The following is a 23514-nucleotide window of genomic DNA, read 5'->3' as shown; positions in this document are numbered from 1 at the left end:
CCAAACCAGCCCAGCTCTAAAGCTCATGGTCTTTCTGTTAAACCATGTTGCCATCATGAACTTCAAGGGGTATGGCTGAGAAATGCTGCTTTACTTGGAGAAGAGAGGATCACAGGAGAAATGGGAGGCAGTTCTTTGAAAGGCTTCCATTGAGACTCCAGGGGCTGGAACAAAAGTGCAGGCTAGAGAGAAAGATTTTTACTATATCAACAAGATGAGCTGTTTCTAAGTGGGAAATCCTCTAGCATGAGATGTTCAAGCAGACTTGTAGGGATAGTATAAATTAACATGAATTAATTATGAGTGAGTTAAATATGAATTGAATATGAATGAATTAATACCTCAAATCACCAGCCTTATTTTGCATAATGATGCACTGGATGAAAAATATAACCTTCCTGTCTATATATGGACCCCTAGTTAAAAAATAAAAATTAAAAAATCACATCACAGGATAAATTCCAGCATCACAAGTGTGTGTTAGTTGGCGTCTCAGGTTTCATCAAGGCCTAAAATGCCCTGTGGAAAACAGACCCTGCCTCCCCATTCCACTGCAGTGACTTAGGGAGAAAGTTGCAAGGAGGTGCTGTCACCATACTCGCCCTTTGCCACCAGCGAATGGAGGCATGACCCAGTCTGTCCTAAGACAAGTCATGCTTGAAATACTGAGACTGATGTGGACAGAGCTGGCTGGGAATAAGGGGTAGTTACGCACAGAGTCGGACACGACTGAAGCGACTTAGCAGCAGCAGCAGCAACTGCAGTTGAAGTCATAATACGTGGCATCCAAAGGGCAGATACAAAACACGCAGAGCTAGATAAAGACTGATTTCATGCTGCATGTGCCACTGTGTCTGAAAGTAGGGACCATGTCTCTTTATTGACCTAATCCACATATCTAACAAAGAGAGCCACAAAGCAACAGCCGATCAGCGCCACCGCAGAGGCCGTGATCACGACGACGACGACGCTGCCGGCCGTGTTGACCAGAAGGCCCAGGCCACCTCCAACCAGGATCTGAGCCAGCTGCACCATGCTTGTGAGGGCAGCGCAGTCCAGGCCCTGCCCTCTGCCGCTGCCATCCGGGCCCCCACCCAGGGCCCGTTGCTTCTGCAAGGCAAGAACAGGGACAGCATTTGATCTATGCCAACTGTTCCATAGGGCAGAGTCAGCAAGCAAACTTGTTCTTTAGAAAGCCAGATAACAGATACCTGCAGCTGTGGTTACAAACACATGACTCTGCTGTTGCAATGCCAACGTAGTCACAGCACACAAACATGTTCCAACACAACCTTAGGACCCTGCTATTTGATTCAAGCTCCACCCCCTGCCTTTCCCCTACCTGCCACAAAATCTTGAATATTAACTATGAGAGTTAAATGATTAAGAACACAAAATTCTCTCTTCCTAAGCATTCAATGGAGAAGGCAATGGCAACCCACTCCAATACTCTTGCCTGGAAAATCCCATGGACAGAGGAGCCTGGTGGGCTGCAGTCCATGGGGTCGCCAAGAGTCGGACACAACTGAGCGACTTCACTTTCACTTTTCATTTTCATGCATCGGAGAAGGAAATGGCAACCCACTCCAGTGTTCTTGCCTGGAGAATCCCAGGGATGGCGGAGCCTGGTGGGCTGCCATCTATGGGGTCGCACAGAGTCGGACACGACTGAAACGACTTAGCAGCAAGCATTCAATAAATACAGTGGATTAGGAAAAATAATTTTCCCTTTTCATCCCTTCCTTAGAGTTGAAAGTTCAAACACTTTCAGGAGGATGTTGAATCACAGATATATGTTAGGTGAGGCAACATAAAAAAGCAATTCAACCTTTTAAAATAGGGTTGTTGTTTGGTTAGTAGATTAATGTTTAATTACTATTTGACATTTGGTCTGAATTGGCTGATAGCATTGCCATTTGTCAGGTATCATATACGTGCTAGGGCTTGAGCAAGGCTCTTTCACTTACGTTATTTCATTCATGCTTACCACCTTTCCAGAGGCACATGGTGACACCAAGGAAGCCCCTAAGTGTTAGCCCCTCAGTCATGTCTGGTTCTCTGCGACCCCATGGACTGCAGCCAGCCAGGCTCCTCTGTCCATGAGGATTCTCCAGGCAAGAATACTGGAGTGGGTAGCCATTCCCTTCTCCAGGGGATCTTCCTGACTCAGGGATTGAACCCCAGTAACCTTCATTGCAGGTAGACTTTTTTTTTTTTTTTTTTTACCATCTGAGCCATCAGGGAGGCCCATATTATTATCGTTAACCTCATAATAACAATACTACTACTACCTACCATTTTTTGAGTCTTTGCAAGGTGCCAGGGGCATTATGATAAGCAGATTACCTATACTATCTCATTTCATTTAATTTTCCAACAATTCTATAAGGTGGGTGTATCATTCCCATTTGATTAGAAAACTAAGGCTCTATGAGTCTGAATGATAATTCCTACACTATTAAATTTAAAAAAATCATTGTGCAGGAAAATGCATAGTATCCTTTGAATAAGAAAAGGAAAATGAGAAAATGCAATTTGTAATTGCTAGATTTTCATTCAAAAATACTAGAAAGACAGACAAAAATCTGAAGAAAATGGTTACCTGTAGGGGCCTGGGGTAGGGGGTTGGGGAAATAGGGAAAGCGTGAAGGGTGAGGTAGGCAGGTGCCATTTGATTCACGTGTGCACATCATTGTGGCTGCTGAACCATGTCATTGTAGTTCCCATCTAAAAGTGAACTCATTTGGAGTGACACTTAGTAAATAAATGGAGAAGATCTCTGGGCTTCCCTGGTGACGAAGACGGTAAAGAATCCGCCTATAATGCAACAGACCCAGGTTCGATCCCTGAGTCAGGAAGATCCCCTGGAAAAGGGAATGGCAACCCACTCCAGTATTCCTGCCTGGAGAATTCCATGGACAGAGAAGTCTGGCGGGCTACAGTTCATGGGGTCACAAAGAACTGGATACAACTGAATGACTATTTTTTCCACTTTATGACTCCCCAGTGTCCCATAGCTGCCAAATGGGGGAGGGACGATTTGAATCCAGGTTCTTCTGAGTCCATAGCCTCTGTGTTTGGGGCCTGCTGCTGCTGCTGCTGCTGCTGCTAAATCGCTTCAGTCGTGTCCAACTCTGTGCAACCCCACAGACGGCAGCCCATCAGGCTTCCCCGTCACCGGGATTCTCCAGGCAAGAACACTGGAGTGGGTTGCCATTTCCCTCTCCAATTCATGAAAGTGAAAAGTGAAAGTGAAGTCGCTCAGTCGTGTCCAACCCTCAGCAACCCCATGGACTGCAGCCTACCAGGCTCCTCCATCCATGGGATTTTCCAGGCAAGAGTACTGGAGTGGGTTCCCATTGCCTTCTCCAGTGTTTGGGGCCTAGTATCATACAACTCTGTCTTGGAGGGGCGGTTCTCAATGCCAGCTGTATCTCTAGCAGCTAAGTGCCTACCATGCACTGAAACATTAGTGACAATGTCTCCCAGGGGTAAGGACAGCTACAACTCTTGTTTAAAGGTTTTAACACCTAGTGCAACCCTGCCCCACTGCGCTTGCCAGATCAAATGATAAAAAAGAAGGCCAGTGTTCTAGTCACATGGACATGCGTTCAGCGTTTTTGCAGTTTCCTGCTGGGATGAATAAGCTAATTGTTCTCTTTAGCTTTTACATTTGGGGAAATGTAAGCCTATTTTCAGGGGGACAGTTGCATATTTTGATAAGAAAAGGTGGTAATTTTAGAGCAGAAATTCCCAACCTAATGCTTTTTTAGGGCCACATGGTGTCTTGCCCTCTGGCTTGAATTCCCAGATGGAAACGGAGATGGGGCGGGCCTCCCTTGAGGCAGCTAGAGAGTTAACCAGCTGCCACCAGCTTTCCTCCCTGCACACAGGGCGTGACTTACTAAAACCCCATTTCCAAGGAAAATATTGCTCAACCAGTAACTCCCAGAAATGGCACCGAGCCTCTGTAGTGGTTGAGGGCCAGGGCCCTCGCTGTGGCACCCAGAAATGACTGCAGGTGCATGGCACATGTCAGAAGCCCAAAGTTTCCGCTGCTTTGTCTCTGTGTGATTGTGGGCTGGCTTCTCAGCATTACCAACCCTCCCTTTTCCAATCTGACAAGTGGGAGTAATGGTGCCTGTCTGACTGCTCCCAAGTGCACTGGGCTTCAGAGTAAGGAGGAGAGGGTGGGCTGGGAACGTGGTCATGCCTTGGCCAGGCCATCGTAGCATCTGGCTGGACATTTTAGTGATGCAGTTTCAAGAACCCATATTTTCCAGCTCTGCTCTACACTTTCCCAAGTACCCCCCCCACCTCCCCCGCCTTCCCAGGGGGCTCCAGATGTCACTCAGCACTGGGGTTGGACCACAAACCTGCTCCTCATGGTGATACACAGCGATGAGGGTAAAGGGTACTGTGTACAGGGTGCTGGACATCACGCCAAACAAGGTGCACATGGCCAGGGTGGAGTAGACATTCGGGAAGAGCCCGATGAATCCCGTTCCCAGGCCAAACAGCAAATACCCCATAAAGTACAGACCCTTTAATCCGATGCAGGGAACCAACACTTTCTGAAAGTCTGTGGGGAGAAGAGAGGGAGAAATTATAGCTGGCAGTGCCTCACAACGTCTCATAATTTCAGACAACCTTTGCTTTTGAAGATTCACTTTTGTTTTTTTAAATCTTCCCTTTGATATTGAGTCAGGAACAAAAGAACCCCCTTATCTATGCTTGAAAACAGCTGGTTTTGGGAATCAGTTTTGAATCCTTTGCATAAAGGAGAGCTGGAGATTGCTTTCCTGGGTTGATTTTCTTTTCTGCAGGGAAGGACCAGGTACTGCGTAGTGGGCAGTTGTATATAGCCACAAGATGCAGAAGAGATGATTGAAAACCCACCTTTGTTATGGGACCCTGGGGCTGTAGGACATGCGAGAAAAGTGCAGTTCTTTCTAATTCACAGGGATCTATCCCAGCAGGACCAAAATGACAATCCAGGTCTATCTTGACCCAAAGTCAGGTTGGAGGAAATGAGCATAACCAGAGTTTATGGAATAAGCTGAGACATTGAGTTTTTCTGCCCCACCCGAATGCTGTCTCCACAACCTGAGAAGCAGGTAAAGAAGGTACGTCATCTGCCGACACTGGCCCTGACATACCAGCCCTTCCTGGTCCGGTCAGGGGACCCTGCTGTGCCAGGCACCTCCCCATCGCTGGCACCCTCACACTCTGGACAAGCTCTGTAACTTCTCCAAAGCCTCAGCTTCTTGATCAGAAAAATGGAACTAGTAAAATCCTTGCTGGCGGTTGTTACTAGGATCAAATGAAGTAAAATAGCTGTGAAATCCCCCAGCCGAATGCCAAGCACACAGAAGACATCAAGTTAACATGGATTATCATAATTTCAAAAACACAGACTTTGTTTAATATGGTTGACTTTTCACTGGGGTCTCCTTGAAGCAGGTAAACTTGGCTTGCTCATAAAAGACTTATGGTACAGCTCATTCTTTAAAACTGAAAATTTTGCTTTAAAATATTTTCCTGTTTTTCACCACAGTAGGGAAAATCCCTAAGAACGTTTTATCTTCCTTTTTTAATCATTTATTTTAATCCATAGTTTTATCTTTCCTCTACCCCATGCTTCTAGAACAAATGAATCCAGGAGATAGATACATGATAGAAGCTAGAAATGTGCCTACTTAAGAGTGAAATTTCCCATGTCTATTGAAATAATTATTAGATTTACATTGCATAGACAAGAAACCTCATCTGTATTCCATTTGTATTATTGTTATATCAATTATGCATTAAATATGTGAAGAGAAAGTCGTTTAGTCATGTCTGACTCTTTGCGACCCCGTGGACTATACAGTCCATGGAATTCTCCAGGCCAGAATACTAGAGTGGGTGGCCTTTCCCTTCTCCAGGGGATCTTCCCAATCCAGGAATCGAACCCAGGCTTCCCTCATTGCAGGTGGATTCTTTACCAGCTGACCCACAAGAGATGCCCAAGAATACAGGAGTGGTAGGCCACCCCTTCTCCAGTGAATCTTCCCAACCCAGGAGTTGAACCAGGGTCTCCTGCATTGCAGGCGAATTAAATTTGTATCTATTATGTATTACATTGGTATCAATTTGGAATTCTGAAATGTTAAAGGAACAACATTGCTTCCTCTATTAAATTCATGCCATGCTTGGAGGGGTGTTGTCAAGGCTGAGAATAAAAGCAGTGTAAATCTAGTTTGCTTAATGATTACATTTATGCAGAAAGTGGAATATAAGTTGTCTCAGTACCTGAAAGATACCATCAGTATTATTTAGGTAAATGCTCTCACCAAGTAGATGGGCCAACCAGAAAGAAGGCAAAAGGTGATAAAAAGATATTTGGAAACACAACTAACTTCACTATAAAGACTGAAAATCTGGCAAAGAATGCTTTATTTATGAAGCGAAATCAGTAACTGTCAGCCAAGTTGACTTGCCCTCTGCTGTGTCTGATACTAAGTAACATTGTGCCTCTCCTTAGGGTTGGAGAGAAATGACTGATTAAGGCCCCAGCTTTGAATAGTAGTCTATGCTATGAACAATTGGCTATATTTCAGTACTCAGTGTGACTATACTCATCAATCTAAGTGTACCTGCTGTGTAAAAGGAGCTTTAAAACAGTCCTTTATCGCCATCCCCCATCTCTTACCTCAGCAGCCAGATTGCCCTACCAAAGTCCCTCTGGATAGACATTTTGGGTCGTCAACCTGGTGTTATGTGATGAGTCCAAAATACAGGGTTATCTAGTGTACTCTGGAATTGCGGCAAATGATCGATTCTGCCCAGAGTGGATTGGAGTGCAGAGGGAAAGACTTGAGAGATGGCACAAACAGGGGCATTTTGGAGTTGGGTCTGGCTGGGTAGGGAGGGAGAAACAGCAGCTTAGGCGGAAGAAACCAAATATAAATACACAGACATGAGACCGGCTGGGAAGTGGGTCACTGGGAGAGTTCCTGCTTGGGAGTGACTGAGGTCCAAGAATGAGCCAGGCCAGACGGTGAGTCCTGGAGCACCAAGGTCAGGACCTCCACTCTATCTTATGGGAGCCCCTGAAGATCTTTAGGCAAGGCTTAAAGGTTGGTATTTTATAGAGAATATTTTAGTTCTAACTCACTGTCTTAGGAATATCACAGGTTTATACATTAATATAACTTTCAAAAACTATTAAAATAGGAGGGATTCTTGTATAGAGAGATTTTAAGTAGAAAGGGTCTAAAAAATAACATGCTCTTGAATTTTCAAAAGCCGTGAAATTCATGTAGGAGCTCAACGTAGATAATGGAAGAGTCCCTGGGAGGGATTCTTTGAGGAGAACAAGTTAAAATTGACATAAAATTAAAAGGCTAATGACTTTTAGAAAAATATTTTCCTCTTAAAAGAATGAGGATGGTAGTAAATAGTTGCCCTACATCTTGAAAGCACAAAGTGGATGGATAAGTTATTAAATCCTTTCAGTCTAATGCTCCCTGATTGTCCTCCTGCAAGTTTTTTTTTTTTTTTTCCCTTCTTCTTAATTTGTATACTCTGGACCCAAGGATCAAACCTGTGTCTCTTACTTCTGCACTCGCAGGCGAGTTCATTACCATTAATGCCATCTGGGAAGCCCAAGGTGGGCAAAGGGCTTCCCTGGTGGCTCAGTGGTAAAGAACCTGCCTGACAATGCAGGAGATGCAGGTTCAATCACTGGGTTGGGAAGATCCCCTGGAGAAGGAAATGGCAACCCACTCCAGTTTTCTTTGCCATGGGCAGAGGAACCTGGCTGCAGTCCAAGGAGTTGTAGAGTCAGACATGGCTCAGCAACTGAACAACAAGGGGAAGAAAGGGTTTTGCTAAGGAAACGTAAGCTTCAAGCCACCACTATTTGGTTACCATAAATTTTAAAATAATGAATTCTATGGTTTTATGATTATGAAACACAAGCTGGAATCAAGATTGCCGGGAGAAATATCAATAACCTTAGATATGCAGATGACACCACCCTTATGGCAGAAAGTGAAGAGGAACTAAAAAGCCTCTTGATGAAAGTGAAAGTGAAAAAGTTGGCTTAAAGCTCAACATTCAGAAAATGAAGATCATGGCATCCGGCCCCATCACTTCATGGGAAATAGATGGGGAAACAGTGGAAACAGTGTCAGACTTTATTTTTCTGGGCTCCAAAATCACTGCACATGATGACTGCAGCCATGAAATTAAAAGACGCTTACTCCTTGGAAGGAAAGTTATGACCAACCTAGATAGCATATTCATAAGCAGAGACATTACTTTGCCAACAAAGGCCTGTCTAGTCAAGGCTATGGTTTTTCCTGTGGTCATGTATGGATGTGAGAGTTGGACTGTGAAGAAGGCTGAGAGCCAAAGAATTGATGCTTTTGAACTGTGGTGTTGGAGAAGACTCTGGAGAGTCCCTTGGACTGCAAGGAGATCCAACCAGTCCATTCTGAAGGAGATCAGCCCTGGGATTTCTTTGGAAGGAATGATGCTAAAGCTGAAACTCCAGTACTTTGGCTACTTCATGCGAAGAGTTGACTCATTGGAAAAGACTCTGATGCTGGGAGGGATTGGGGGCAGGAGGAGAAGGGGATGACAGAGGATGAGATGGCTGGATGGCATCACTGACTCGATGGACGTGAGTCAGAGTGAACTCTGGGAGTTGGTGTTGGACAGGGAGGCCTGGCGTGCTGCGATGCATGGGGTCACAAAGAGTCGGACAGGACTGAGCGACTGATCTGATCTGATCTGATGATTATGGGGTTCATGGATATGCTTATATTAGGTCCCCTTTCCCCACTTGGGCTATACTTTAAAGAGATTTTCTTGACCTCAAAACAGGTTTTTAGCTGTGTTTTAGCTGGGCAAAGGGCTAAATGCCAGGCTAGGGGACATTGTGTACATTCACTTTCCTCCCCAACAAGAAGCACACTTCAGTGACAGAATGATGCCCCTGGGAATGGTACCACGGATTGTCCTCCATTGCCTCCCCTGCTTCCACCTGGGCCATAACCCTGCTGTCCCCTGGGCCTGTCCAAAGTCTGGACCTCTGCCCTGCGGATCAGCTATTTTTCCCACAATACTGAAGAAGCTTCCAAATTTCCATTCCAAATGAGGGACCTGCATACATTTTAAAGGCCTGAGTTTTCATTTAACTCAATGTGTACAGCACTTGGAGATTTCCATACAAATTAGCAAGCACAAAATGAGCCTGTGTGATGCCCTAAAGTTAGAGGACATCCATTTGGACATAGTTAAATCCAATCCCAGAAATCCCTTTGAATACAGTGTCCCCATAGATAAATTTAGCCAAGGTTGGGGGTGGGTGGGTGAAGTTAATAGACCCCATGGAAAGCTGATGCCTGAGAAGAAAAGCTGTCCTTCTCAATCTAGAAGAGGGCTCCTATAACATACCACCCTACTGATCGGAGCTAAGGTTATGTTACTTTTGTCACCTATCATATTAACCATCCCTCCCATTTTCTGTCTAGATTAATAAGTGTACTTATGAAACCTCATGGTGATCTCACTGCAGCAGAACCCAGACCTGCTGTTAATCAGTCATCTTGGCTGTGATGATCCTTCACGCATCCAATACTTTACCATGTTGTTTCCAAGGTTTCCTCTTATTTCCCAAAATATCTTGATCAGGAGCCCCCTGATTCCAAGTACAAAGTAATTGCTGTGGAGAATTGTACCCAGGATTCACTGGGAAAAGGCTACTTGATGAAGTCTCTTCTAAGGGAAAAGGGTTTTCCTGATCTCCATATATTTACCAAAAATAAAGTCCAAGATTCTGCTAGACCAGAGCCCTTAGGAGACACCCTCAAGAGGAGGAGGCTTACTTACAAGAATAAAGTGAGGAGAACATAGAGTTGATGCACAAGCCCCAGCATCCAACCTCGACTCCTCTTTGGTAGATGAGGAACTCTGTGGAGTTGTGGGCACCGTAGGGATCCCCGTGGTACACGATCTGCAAGAGAGATTTGGGGCCGCTGAGTTCCCAGTGCAGGTTGGTAAGGACCCCTTCTCATGTGCTCTGTGTCTCTTCCCCTTGCTGGGGGCACAGACCTCAGGGTGTCTGTGTCACCCTTTCATCCTTTCACACCTCCACTCAAGGACACTCAGGACGACTTAATGCCTACTGCCTGCAATCTAAACATCCTTCACATGTTGAACATCCCTCCTCCTGTCTAACATCTGGCTCCACCTGGCTTAGGCAACCCTGTCACCCCTATTCTGGTACAGCCAACAGGCTTCAGACTCATCTCCACACATGCCAGTCCTATCTCCAACTGGAATGTTTCCTTCCTGTCCCCTCCCTCTCCAATTCCTACTCACCCTTCAAGACGCAAATCACACTGCCCCTCCTTTATTAAGCCTGCTGTGACCACTACCGCTCACCTCAAATTTTCCTTACTTGTTGTATTTGATCGAGTACTGGTCCCATAGTGTCTTCTAACTGTTCAGGGTGTAGAAACTTCCCTCTGGAACTTGTTTATAAGCCAGCTCCCTGAAGGTACTCTCTCTTCTGCTCTTACTGTGCCCATCCTAGAGGTGCTCAGAAGCTCCATAGGTGCTGATGGAGCAATCGGTGTGTGAGACAAAGAGCGTGTGCAGACAAGTCTGTTACCTGGCCCATGAAGTCTGTGAAGAAGAGCATGTTGGACAGGAAGGCAGTCCATCCAATGAGGTGGCTGATGCAAAGGCAGCGGTAATGAGGGGGCATGCTCCTCAATGCCCTCAGCAGTGACCTCAAGGTCATTGTCCTCTGAGTCTGGAATAAAACACCAAACAGGTGTGACATTCAGTGTAGACACACAGCCCACTGTGGGATCTGTTAGTAGTCCATCACACAAGGTCACACCATTTGGGCATGGCACCATCATTTCCATGGAGTGTTCTCATAGGAGGTGTTTTGTTATGTATGTGCAGATACTTCACAGCTTCAGGCCAATATGAGGGCTTTAAGGACATAAGAGCGAAGGGACTAGAAATAGACTTGCTTTAAGCCAAGACGTAAGAGCCACCCATCAACCTTCCTGTCTTTGAATGACAGAACCACTGTATAAGGATAAAGCTCATGGATTTAAGTGAGGCCCTAGATGGTTATAATTCTTAGATCTCTTGGTTCTTAAAATCTGGTCATCCAAATTCCAAGATGGCCTCTATACTCTCTGTCTTCATGATTCTGTTCTATTCTATGGCAAAAGGATTTTGCAGAAGTAACTAAGGTTACTAACCAGTTGGCTTCAAGTTAATGAACAGGGAGATTATCTGGGTGACCCTAATGAAATCATATCAACCGTTTAAAAAGCATAGGTTTCTCTCTGGCTGGGAGCAGAAGGGGAAGCCAGAAAGTCTCAAAGCACAAGAATTGCTGGGCTTTGAAGGTGAAGTGGGCTACAGGGGAGAACTTCAGTGTGACCTCCAGGAAGTGACTGATCCCTGGCCATCAGTTAGCAAGAAAACAAGGACCTCGACAACCACAAGAAGCTGGCTTCTACCTGCATGAGCTCGAAGCTGATTCTTCCCCATTCAAACCTCTGGATGAGAAGGCAGCTACACCAACACCTTGATTTCAGCCTTGTGAGACCCTGAGCAGAGCACTTGACTGAGCCCACCCAGACTTCTGACCTACAGAACTCTGAGATAATAAATGCATGTGGCTTTAAGCTGCTAAATCCGTGGTAGTTTGTTATGCTGCAGTAGAAAATTACTACATCGAGCCAATCAGCTCCCTGCTCTGGGTCAGGTACCTCCTCCTGGTATATTTCTCTGGATCCTGCCATCAGTCAACATGTGTAAATGAGCCCTAAGTCTAGTCAGAAGTGAGAACATTGTAGATCATACACATATGCACAAAACTAGACACATGTAAGATGAATACATATGCCCCCTAATTCTTTAACCTAGACTTGAATTATGTTAAAACCAGAGGCTGTAATTTATTGGTGTCAGTAGCTTTGAGAGAATGAAAAAAATTGAACTATTAACACAACTGTTTTGAAGTAAAAGAAACAGCCTTTAATAGCTTGTCATATGAGAGAAGAAAAATATCTTGGGAATATTAAGAAATCAGCTGCCCTGAAGACACTGAGACAGAAAACATTAACCATGGTAGGGTGATGGGTCTTTCTTTCTGTCTGATTTCTATTTGTCCTGAATCTTGACATAATAAAATTGGATCTTAGCTAGTTTATTTACAAGATAGTCTCCCAAGATTTTTCCATTTTAACTATAAGAGAAAATTGTTTTATAACTCTTAATCTTCTATGATAATGCTTTTTACTTCTTTGATGCAGGAAATTATATTCACTCATTGTAGGGTTGTTGTACAAGTTGAGTTTTTATTTCGTGGATTTTATAGTATTTAACCTAATGACCATGACTCCACTGACTTTTTCTACTTACTCAGTATTTTTAAAAAAATACATAGACATTACTATGGAGTAAAGAAAAAAATATTTTCTGCATGTAGCACATGGTATTTGTCTAAATAAATGGTGACCATAGCAGAAATCCAACGTAGAACTATTACTTTTTCCCTTGACTACAGGAAGAAACAATTAATGATATAGACTGAGGAATAACAGCCTGATTTTCATATCTCAGACCACGTGATTCATCTTTAATTTCTTTCCCTTCTTTCCAAAAATTCAAAAATTTAAAAAGTGAATTTGACCAGCCTCATTTCAAATATTAATTTATGCTTTGGCCTTATATATAATTTCAGCCTGTTTTCATTGTTAACCTAATTTTTTCCTTTCTCCCCAAAATAAATAAAAGCTTCAAAATTATGCCTTTCTGTAAAAGCTGTGAATATAAATACTCAGTCTTTCTGGATATTTTAACTCAGAATGAAAATTCAGCTAGCATCTTATTCACTGACTCATCAGTTCCCTTAGTAAAGCCCTTGCGATGATTTTGAGCTGTTGGGAGTTGTTTTACTGCATGCATTTGTCAACTGGAGATTGGGTCATGATGGATCTATAAATGAAAAATGAACAGAGCCATGAGGGGGAGACAGAACTGCACAAAAGTACCCTCGGAAGGAGACTAAATATTGAGCAACTGATGGTGGGGAGGAAATAGAGATGGATTTTTATGGTATGCAGTTTGAACAATGAAATAATTCAGGCCTCTTGACATTAAAAAAAAAAAAAAATCCCAGTTCTCAAATTGCACAGCCACCCTCATTTTGGAAAGTAATGACTTTGACAAACAAGAATGTTAGGACCTGACACTGTGGAGATGCCCACTATTCAGCTGGAAGCTCCCGAGATGCACTATTGGAATAGCAGTCAGGTGCTTGACTTTGAGCCTAAGATATATTATTCTTTTTTTTCCCCTATGTAATAGAAGCATTCAGAGCCTACAGTGTTGTGCACGTGGCATATGCTGATACAAGTTAATTGTATTTGATGCATTTCTTCTCCTAATGGTGTAGAGGGTTTTATGCCTTTCAAAAGACTTCCACACACTTGATTTCATTCAGTCATCACAACAGCCTCGGGGCAGACTGAGACAGCCTCTGCTGGGTGACTCTTTGAGAGCCAGTCAACGCAAAGAGGGCAAAGAGGCAGTCATAATCCATCGTATCTACTTATCTTAAGTAAACTCTGTCTGGTTTTATTCCTTTAACCCTGACATTATTTTTTCTTTATTTTCAAAGTAATACGTGTCTATTACAGAAATGCTGAATACACTGAAGGGTTTAGAAAAGAAAATAAAGACCACCTGTTAGCCCACCACACAAAGACAATAATTTCAATGAGCATTTTGGGTGTATATCTTTTCTGTTTTTTTCTCTGTGTCTGCATAGCTTTTCCCACAATCTCCATTGTGGAAAATTCTTCGCAGTTAAACACTTGGTTCTGCAAATGACCTCTGACATCCTTGGCATCTCCATGATCGAATAAAGAGCATGGTTGTCTAATGGTGAGGTGATCTAGTCACACCACATATCCTAGAACTGCCCTCTGAACCTGCAACAGTGTTACCACCTCCAGGGCTTCCCCTTCTCCCTGAAGCCTACCAGGGCATCTACCATCCAAATGGGTCACTGTATGTGCCATTGATCTGTTTAAATATATGCACATCACCCATAATTACATATTCTTTGTGGGCAGAGAATATATGTTTTTTCATCTCAACCCATTGGCCACTGTTTCCTTTAATTCCACCTTAAAATGTTTTGTCACTCAGGGCATGATAAGGATGCTGTCTTTTTGGAATTTCATGGTTAAACAGTTGTTCATCTGTAAATATCCTTTATGGCAAATTTTCAATCCTCTCTTCTCTCAGGGAATGGGAAAAAACATTCATTTTGTATATATGTGTGTGTTCTATCTGATATGTCTTAAATAAAGCTTCAAAAACACACACATCTAATGATCAAATGGCTTCCATTGTGTAGCTATTCCATGAATCCCATGCTGCTGCCTTGCAGAACCACAGAGCAAGGGGGCTCCATCCTACCCGATACCAGCAGGGAGTATAAATGTTTTCCCACAGGCAGTCTGGAGCCCCAAGGTCTCAGCAGGTCTATGGAGGCCTAGATTCTCCTATTTTCTCTATTCACTGTATGATCAAAATAAAATGAAGGCTCCATCCCAATAGCCTCTTAGTTCCTCCAGTTGCCAACTGGGGATGCTGTTATTTGGAATAACAAATTTATAATCCTAATTTAGCCTGAGGATGGATAATTCCAGGCTTATCTTATGGCCTAACATTTTACAGTCAGCTTCATCTTCCCTGATTTGATGGTCTGCAAAGAGTCAGAGGCAGAAGGACAAGAGGGAAATGCACACATTTTTCTATTAGGTGCAAAGTTTTAATTCCAAGGGATAATAGCTAATGGGCATTTGCAGATTCAATTGGTAGATTCACAAAATTTCAATTTGAGGATAACAAAACTCTTTACATCAAATAATCAAGCAAAACAAAGACAAGGATCAATGTTAAAAGAATGAACACAAGGAAAGAACAAGAGTATTTTTCCTGAGTAAATAAAAAGGAACTTGCATCTTTACCTGTTCAGCAGGGTTTTTGGTTTTTCCTCCCTGCAGCACCAACTCTTGGTTTACATAACCATTTTTTACTTTCTCAATAGACCCATACTCGTACATTTTGTCTGATGACAAGGCAAGGTCCTGGGGGGCTTGCTGTGGGGGAATGTCCTTTGCAACATCTCTAAGTGGGGCTTCAGGGATACTGCACAGATGGATAATAAAACACAAAGTGAGCACCAGCGAGGAGAAGAAGAACATGACCTGGAATTCCGTGCCCAGCAGTCTTCCCAGTTCCAAGTGGGCCCAGTCAATGGCACCCAAAAGGTAACCGAGAGCACCTCCCAAACCTGCAAAGAAAGAAGGAGCTGTATTAGCATTAATTAGAACTGTCTTCTCTCTCATCATGTGCAGGCCCTCTACTTCAGTGGGAAAGTTCCCTGAGGACAGCAGAGGTGGCCTGGTTATAACTGGAGAAGTAACACAGGGAGAGGCTAAGACACCTGGGCTGGATGTGTGGGTTCAAGGCCTGGCTCTAGTATACACTTGCTGTGAACTTGAACTTCCTCATTCATAATATGGGGATTATGATTTTTTTTAAAAAGTAACATGCTAGACACATAGTAAGCACTTAGTAAACATTGCCACCATCTGAAGTCCCATGATTTTCTAAACTGTACTCTCAACATGGCTTAAGAACTAAAACTCCTGGCCCTAAGAGCCCTAGTTTCTGATTGCAATAAAATATAATTATTGCATTGTCATTGATCTATTAATAAGTTTCTTAGAGTGACACAAGTTTGCAAAGATCAAACAGCCTTGGAATCTCTCTTCTTTCCCCTATGACAAGTTAAAAGTGTGACTTGGGGGGATAAGTTAGGAGTTTGGGATTAACAGATACACACTACTACATATAAAAGAGATAAAAAAACAAGGACCTACTATATAGCACAGGGAACTATATTCAATATTTTGTAATAACCTATAATGAAAAAGAACCTGAAAAAGCCTCTGTATAACTGAACCCCTTTGCTGTATACCTGAAACATTGTAAATCAACTATACTTCAATAAAACAAAATAGAAAACAAAAGCTAAAGGTACTTGATACCAGTTGATAGCCACAGAAAAAATAAAAACAAAAATTTAAATATGAATTTAAAAATATTTATTTCTTTATTTGGCTATGCTATGTCTTAGTTTCAGCACTTGGGATCTTCAGTCTTCACTGTGGCATGCGGGTTCTTTAATTGCAGCATTTGAACTCTTTAGCTCTGGCCTGTGGGATCTCGTTCCTTCATCCAGGCCCCCTGCATTGGGAGGATGGAGTCTTAGCCACTGTACCACCAGGTAAATCCCTAAGTATGAATTTTTTAAAATCCTGTTATCCTGTTCCAGGATCCTGACCTGAAGTCTTTCTGGTGCTTGCCTTATCTGCTGTTGCTAAGTCACATCAGTCATGTCCGACTCTGTGTGACCCCATAGACAGTAGCCCACCAGGCTCCCATCCCTGGGATTCTCCAGGCAAGAATACTGGAGTGGGTTGCCATTTCCTTCTCCAGTTCATGAAAGTGAAAAGTGAAAGTGAAGTTGCACAGTCGTGTCTGACTCTTCGAGACCCCATGGACTGTAGCCTACCAGGCTTCTCTGTCCATGGGATTTCCCAGGCAAGAGTACTGGAGTGGGGTGCCATTGCCTTCTCCGGTGCTTGCCTTATCTGCTTACACTTAAAGACAGTGTGATCTGAGGGACATTGAGAAGCGATTTCTCAAAAAGAATCCTGCCCTTACAGCCTAACATTTGAAATTCTGCCATTAGTGATTCATTCTTTGGGGTTCCTGTTTTAAAAAGCAAGTGCTCCTGGTACAGACAAGCTATTGCAGGTCTCAATATTGAAGCAGTAAGTGCTCCTCAGATGGTCTGCCTGGCCGTGGGCACCAGTGACATCCGAGAGTGCTGGGCTGCAGCAGGAGCATACCATGGGGTCGGAGGATGTCCAGGGGAGTAAGCAGAGGGATGCCAAACACATCTACCTACAACGAAGTGTAGGGCCGATCCTCCTGCAAATATCTTTAAACATCAACCTTCCATCCTGTCTTACCAAAGAGAAATATCTATCTACCTAGTCAGATCAGCTGTGTGTTTGTTTTTCTAAGGCAACGGTATCCCACTCCAGTACTCTTGCCTGGAAAATCCCACGGATAGAGGAGCCTGGTAGGCTGCAGTCCATGGGGTCGCTGGGAGTCGGACACGACTGAGCGACTTCACTTTCATGCATTGGAGAAGGAAATGGCAACCCACTCCAGTGTTCTTGCCTGGAGAATCCCAGGGACGGGGGAGCCTGGTGGGCTGCAGTCTATGGGGTCACACAGAGTTGGACACGACTGAAGCGACTTAGCAGCAGCAGCAGCAGCAGCAGTGAAGTCTCCATTTTATCTGCCAGGTAAAGACAACATCCTGGGTAGGGAGCCTGGGTCCAATTCCTGGTCAGGGAACTAGAACCCACGTGCCACAACTAAGAATTTGCATGTTGCAGCTAAAAGATCCCACATGCTGCAAAGAAGATCGAAGATCCTTCAAGCCACAACTAAAACCTGGTGGAGCCAAATAAATAATTTTTTTAAAAAAACCTAAAAAATACAATATTCTCACAAATCAGAGAATTAAGGAATAAAACAGAGCTTAAGGAATTCTCTCTCAAACCTTAAACATTTAAACTTACCTAAACCCTGATCCCAGGAACACAAATCTGAATGCCAGGTAATATGAATCCTAATTTATCCAGAATGTTGGAAGAATGGATGATTCTAGTCACCTCACATTCTGTCTAATTGCAGTTTACCATAGAGAGTATTTACAGATGAACAAATGTTTAACCACTGAATTCCAAGCACATCATTGTCATGCTCTGAGTGACAAAGCATTTTAAGGCAGAATTATGGGGAACAGTGGCCAGTGGGTTACAATGAAAAAAACATATGTTCTCTGCTAACAAGGAATATGTAGTCTAGTTATGGGTGAGGTGCATGTATTTAAACAGATAAATGGTACATAGAGTGACCTGTTTGGATGGTAGGGGCCCTGGTAGGCTCCAGCAAGAAAGGGAAGCCCTGGAGGTGGTTACATTGTTGCTGGTTCAGGGGGCAGTTCTGGGACATGTGATGCGATGGATCACCATTAGACAGTGATGCTCTTTATTCAATCATGGAGATGCCAAGGATGTCTGTGCTGAGCCAAGCAGTCAACCAAACAAAATGTACTAAAAGCCTAGCTCTATTGGAGGGTCTGTCTAGACCAGAGTTTCTCAGTCCCAGCATGACTGACATTTTGGGGATGGATAGTACTTTGGCCACCTCATTCGAAGAGTTGACTCATTGGAAAAGACTCTGATGTTGGGAGGGATTGGGGGCAGAAGGAGAAGGGGATGACAGAGGATGAGATGATTGGATGGCATCACTGACTTGATGGACGTGAGTCTGAGTGAACTCCGGGAGTGGGTGATGGACAGGGAGGCCTGGCGTGCTGCGATTCATGGGGTTGCAAAGAGTCAGACATGACTGAGTGACTGAACTGAACTGAACTGAACTGAAGTCTTTGTTGGAGGCTGTTCTGTGCATTGTAGGATGTTTTGCAACATGTCTGGCCTCCTCCATGGGATGCCAGTACAACCTCTCCTCTAGTCAACAGACACAAATGTCTCCTGACATTGTCTAATGTCCCCCAGGGGGACAAATGGGCACCAACTGAGAACCCTTGTTCTTAATTGATCCTATGCAAAACGTATATATTTGTTTCTCAAAACTACCATTTGTGACTAGATCAATGGTTGTTATACTGCCATTAAGTTCTCCTATCATGTATGCCTCTTTTCTTCAAATTTACTTTTCCACTGAGCAGAGGAAATACAGAGCAGAAGATCCCTGCCCATTTGAAAGAACTGATGTAGGGTTCAGGATGGATTTTCAAAAAATTAAAAAAAAAAAAAATGAAAGAACTGATGTGCGAAATAAACCTTCCACTGTGCAAATAGAATGTTGGTTTTATTTTATGAATATAAATATATGGATATAATCATAATGGTGGATTATATTAGATACTGACTTGAACACTTGACTGCTACAATTGGAGGGTTTCCTAGTCTAGTTTTATGTCTACCCACGTCATGTACTTCAATAAATATATTTGAGTACTAAATTTATACAGAAAACCTCTACTAGCTTCTGGGGATATAAACATAAATAAGACATAGCACCTCTATCCTTTCCTCCCCAGAAGATAGTTCCAAGGAGAAGAAGCAGATAAACAAACAGCTGCTGCTGCTGCTGCTGCTAAGTCACTTCAGTCGTGTCCGACTCTGTGCGACCCCAGAGACGGCAGCCCACCAGGCTCCCCCATCCCTGGGATTCTCCAGACAAGAACACTGGAGTGGGTTGCCATTTCCTTCTCCAATGCATGAAAGTGAAAAGTGAAAGTGAAGTCGCTCAGTTGTGCCCAAATCTTATCGACCCCATGGACTGCAGTCTACCAGGCTCCTCCATCCATGGGATTTTCCAGGCAAGAGTACTGGAGTGGGGTGCCATTGCCTTCTCCGAAACAAACAGCTACTTAAAAAAATAAAAACTGTAACAAATAGAGAACTGTGAGCTAGATATTCAAACAGAATAGAGGCGCTTTGATGAGTTTATTATTACTAATTATTATAGAATTCTTAATTAGCAATGAAGCTCCTAAGAGTTCACTAAATCAAGGAATCCAGAGATTTTAGAGGTGGAAGGATGTTTGCAGCTGGTCTAGTTGAATTAGATAAGAGAACTGCAGGCTGCAGTGGGTGACAGGAGAACACATAGAAGGGAGGGTTTATAATTATGCTGATTTCAATGCCCACTTGTGTGTTTTCTAACCATGTGACCTTGGGCACTTCTCTGAAAGTGGGCATAGTGATGCCTCCTTATATGGGTCTTGTGAGGGTTAATGTGACAATACATATAAAGCAATAGCACAGATAGTAGAAGAAGGAAGGAAGCAGGAAGCGTTGTCCCTCAGTCGTGTCTGACTCTTTGCGACCCTGTGGACTGTAGCTCACCAGGCTCCTCTGTCCATGGGATTCTCCAGACAAGAATACTGGAGTGGGTAGCCATGCCCTCCTCCAGGGGATCTTCCTGACCCAGGGATTGAACCCAGGTCTCCTGTATTGCAGGTCGATCCTTTACCATCTGAGCCACCAGGGAACCAGGTTTCAAATGGAGTGTGCTACTGACTTCCTACAGAAACCTTAATCCCAAAGCCTTGCTCAGAGGCAAGAGAAGCTGACAGCTGCCTGGAGCTGGCAGAAAGGACTTAGTCATTCTAGGTCCAGTGACTAGAATCAGGGAATCACACTGAGTACTAAGACTAAGTGTGGCCTATGGCAACTGTTGTGGGAAAAATAAGTATCTCAAAGCTGGAAAGAGCAAAAACTATTTAAAAGGGCCTTATTTCTTAAAAATCTCATTATAAAGCAGGGCTTCTTAAACGTTAATGTGCACGTGAATCACACGATGCCTCGTCATGATACAGGTTGTCTCAGTCTGTTCCAGCCGCTATAACAAATATGCCATAAACTTCATGACTTATAAATACCAGACACTTATTCTGACAGTTCTGGAGACTGGGGAATGCAAGATCAAGGTGCCAGCAGATGTGGTCTGGTGAGGACCTACTTCCTCATTGACAGCCATCTTCTAACTGTCATCACTAACTTGGCATAAGTGGCAAAGGAACTGGTTTGGGCAACTTTTCTAAGGGCACTAACTCCGTTCATGAGCCTTCATGACCTAATCACCTTCTAAAGGCTCCATCTTCTAACAGTATCACATTCAGTTCAGTTCAGTTCAGTTGCTCAGTCGTGTCTGACTCTTTGCGACCCCATAAACTGCAGCACGCCAGGCCTCCCTGTTCATCACCAACTCCTGGAGTTCACCCAAACCCATGTCCATTGAGTCGGTGATACCACCCAACCATCTCATCCTCTGTCGTCCCCTTCTCTTCCCGCCCTCAATCTTTCCCAGCATCAGGGTCTTTTCAAATGAGTCAGCTCTTCACATCAGGTAGCCAAAGTATTGGAGTTTCAGCTTCAGCATCAGTCCCTCCAATGAACACCCAAGACTGATCTCCTTTAGGATGGACTGGTTGGATCTCCTTGCAGTCCAAAGGACTTTCAAGAGTCTTCTCCAATACCACAGTTCAAAAGCATCAATTCTTCGGCGCTCAGCTTTCTTTATAGTCCAACTCTCACATTCATGCACGACTACTGGAAAAACCATAGCCTTGACTAGACGGACCTTTGTTGGCAAAGTAATGTCTCTGCTTTTCAATATGCTATCTAGGTTGGTCATAACTTTCCTTCCAAGGAGGAAGCGTCTTTTAATTTCATGGCTGCAATCACCATCTGCAGTGATTTTGGAGCCCCCCAAAATAAAATCAGCCACTGTTTCCACTGTTTCCCCATCTATTTCCCATGAAGTGATGGGACTGGATGCCATGATCTTAGTTTTCTGAATGTTGAGCTTTAAACCAACTTGTTCTCCCTCCTCTTTCACTTTCATTAAGAGGCTCTTTAGTTCCTCTTCGCTTTCTGCCATAAGGGTGGTGTCATCTGCATATCTGAGGTTATTGATATTTTTCCCAGCAATCTTGATTCCAGCCTGTGCTTCATCCAGCCCAGTGTTTCTCATGATGTACTCTGCATAGAAGTTAAATAAGCAGGGTGACAATATACAGCCTTGATGTGCTCCTTTTCCTATTTGGAACCAGTCTGTGGTTCCATGGCCAGTTCTAACTGTTGCTTCCTGACCTGCATACAGATCTCTCAAGAGGCAGGTCAGGTGGTCTGGTATTCTCATCTCTTTCAGAATTTTCCACAGTTTGTTGTGATCCACACAGTCAAAGGCTTTGGCATAGTCAATAAAGCAGAAATAGATGTTTTTCTGAAACTCTCTTGCTTTTTCAATGATCCAGCAGATGTTAGCAATTTGATCTCTGGTTCCTCTGCCTTTTCTAAAACCAGCTTGAACATAAGGAAGTTCATGGTTCACAAATTGCTGAAGCCTGGCTTGGAGAATTTTGAGCATTACTGTACTAGCGTGGGAGGTGAGTACAATTGTGCAGAAGTTTCAACATTCTTTGGCATTGCCTTTCTTTGGGATTGGAATGAAAACCGACCTTTTCCAGTCCTGCGGCCACTGCTGAGTTTTCCAAATTTGCTGCCTATTGAGTGCAGCACTTTCACAGCATCATCTTTCAGGATTTGAAATAACTCAACTGGAATTCCATCACCTCCACTAACTTTGTTCATAGTGATGCTTCCTAAGGCCTACTTGACTTCACATTCCAGGATGTCTGGCTCTAGGTGAGTGATCACACCATCATGATTATCTGGGTCTTGAAGATCTTTTTCGTACACTTCTGTGTATTCTTGCCACCTCTTCTTAGTATCTTCTGCTTCTGTTAGATCCATACCATTTCTGTCCTTTATTGAGCCCATCTTTGAATTAAATGTTCCCTTAGTGTCTCTAATTTTCTTGTAGAGATCTCTAGTCTTTCCCATTCTATTGTTTTCCTCTATTTCTTTGCATTGATCACTAAGGAAGGCTTTCTTATCTCTCCTTGCTATTCTTTGGAACTCTGCATTCAAACGAGTATATCTTTCCTTTTCTCCTTTTCTTTGGGCTTCTCTTCTTTTCACAGCTACTTGTAAGACCTCCTCAGGCAGCCATTTTGCTTTTCTGCATTTCTTTTTCTTGGGGATGGTCTTGATTCCTGTTTCCTGTACAATGTCACGAACCTCCATCCATAGTTCATCAGGCACTCTGTGTTCAACATCATCACGTTAGGCATGAGGTTTTCAACATATGGATTCTGAGGGGGACACAAACATTCAATTGATAGCATGTGAAGTGAAGTGAAGTTGCTCAGTCATATCCGACTCTTTGTGACCTCATGGACTGTAGCCTAACAGGCTCCTCCGTCCATGGGATTTTCCAGGCAAGAAGACAGAAGTGGGTTGCCATTCCTTCTCCAGGAGATCTTCCTGACACAGGGATTGAACCCAGGTCTCCCAAATTATAGGCAGACACTTTACCGTCTGAGCCACCAGGGAAGTCTATAGCATAAGTTCTGATTTTAAAGATGGCAGTAGAACCCAAGGCTCTGCATTCCTTTCAAGCTCCCCAGTGCCAATCCACCCCTGTTAGTCCAAATATCACTTTTTGAGCACTCAGGGGATAGAGCAATTTCTAAGCAACCTGCACCACCCTCATCTGATATTTGACCAACAAGCCACAACTGATAAAGCGCAATGATGTACAATCCTGTAAAACTAAGGATAATTTGCAGACATTAATAAGGTTTGTAACCATATTTTCATAACCTGGTAGGACTATTATAGAGGAGCTACAGTTATATTACCTTGTAGAATGTTAATCAGGTTTGTA

The 23514-nt window shown here is 43.5% G+C and overlaps 1 protein-coding gene across 1 annotated transcript in view; it reads right to left on the bottom strand.

Moving 5' to 3' along the window:
* Positions 1-861: 861 nt before the first annotated feature.
* The window catches only part of SLC45A2 (solute carrier family 45 member 2), a 36053-nt gene continuing 13400 nt past the window's right edge, over positions 862-23514 (bottom strand). The window contains exons 3-7 of the mRNA XM_070357842.1: positions 15069-15394; positions 10667-10810; positions 9883-10006; positions 4377-4582; positions 862-1110 (exon numbers count right to left, since the gene is read on the bottom strand). Of these exons, the coding sequence (XP_070213943.1) occupies positions 886-1110; positions 4377-4582; positions 9883-10006; positions 10667-10810; positions 15069-15394 (1025 nt within the window). The 3' untranslated portion in view covers positions 862-885. The remainder of the gene's footprint in view (positions 1111-4376; positions 4583-9882; positions 10007-10666; positions 10811-15068; positions 15395-23514) is intronic.

This window comes from Bos mutus, chromosome 20, assembly GCF_027580195.1.
Source record: "Bos mutus isolate GX-2022 chromosome 20, NWIPB_WYAK_1.1, whole genome shotgun sequence".
In the NCBI taxonomy this organism is placed as follows: domain Eukaryota; kingdom Metazoa; phylum Chordata; class Mammalia; order Artiodactyla; family Bovidae; genus Bos; species Bos mutus.
The sequence above is the reverse complement of the archived record's forward strand: the minus strand, read 5'-3'. Positions and strand labels throughout refer to the sequence as shown.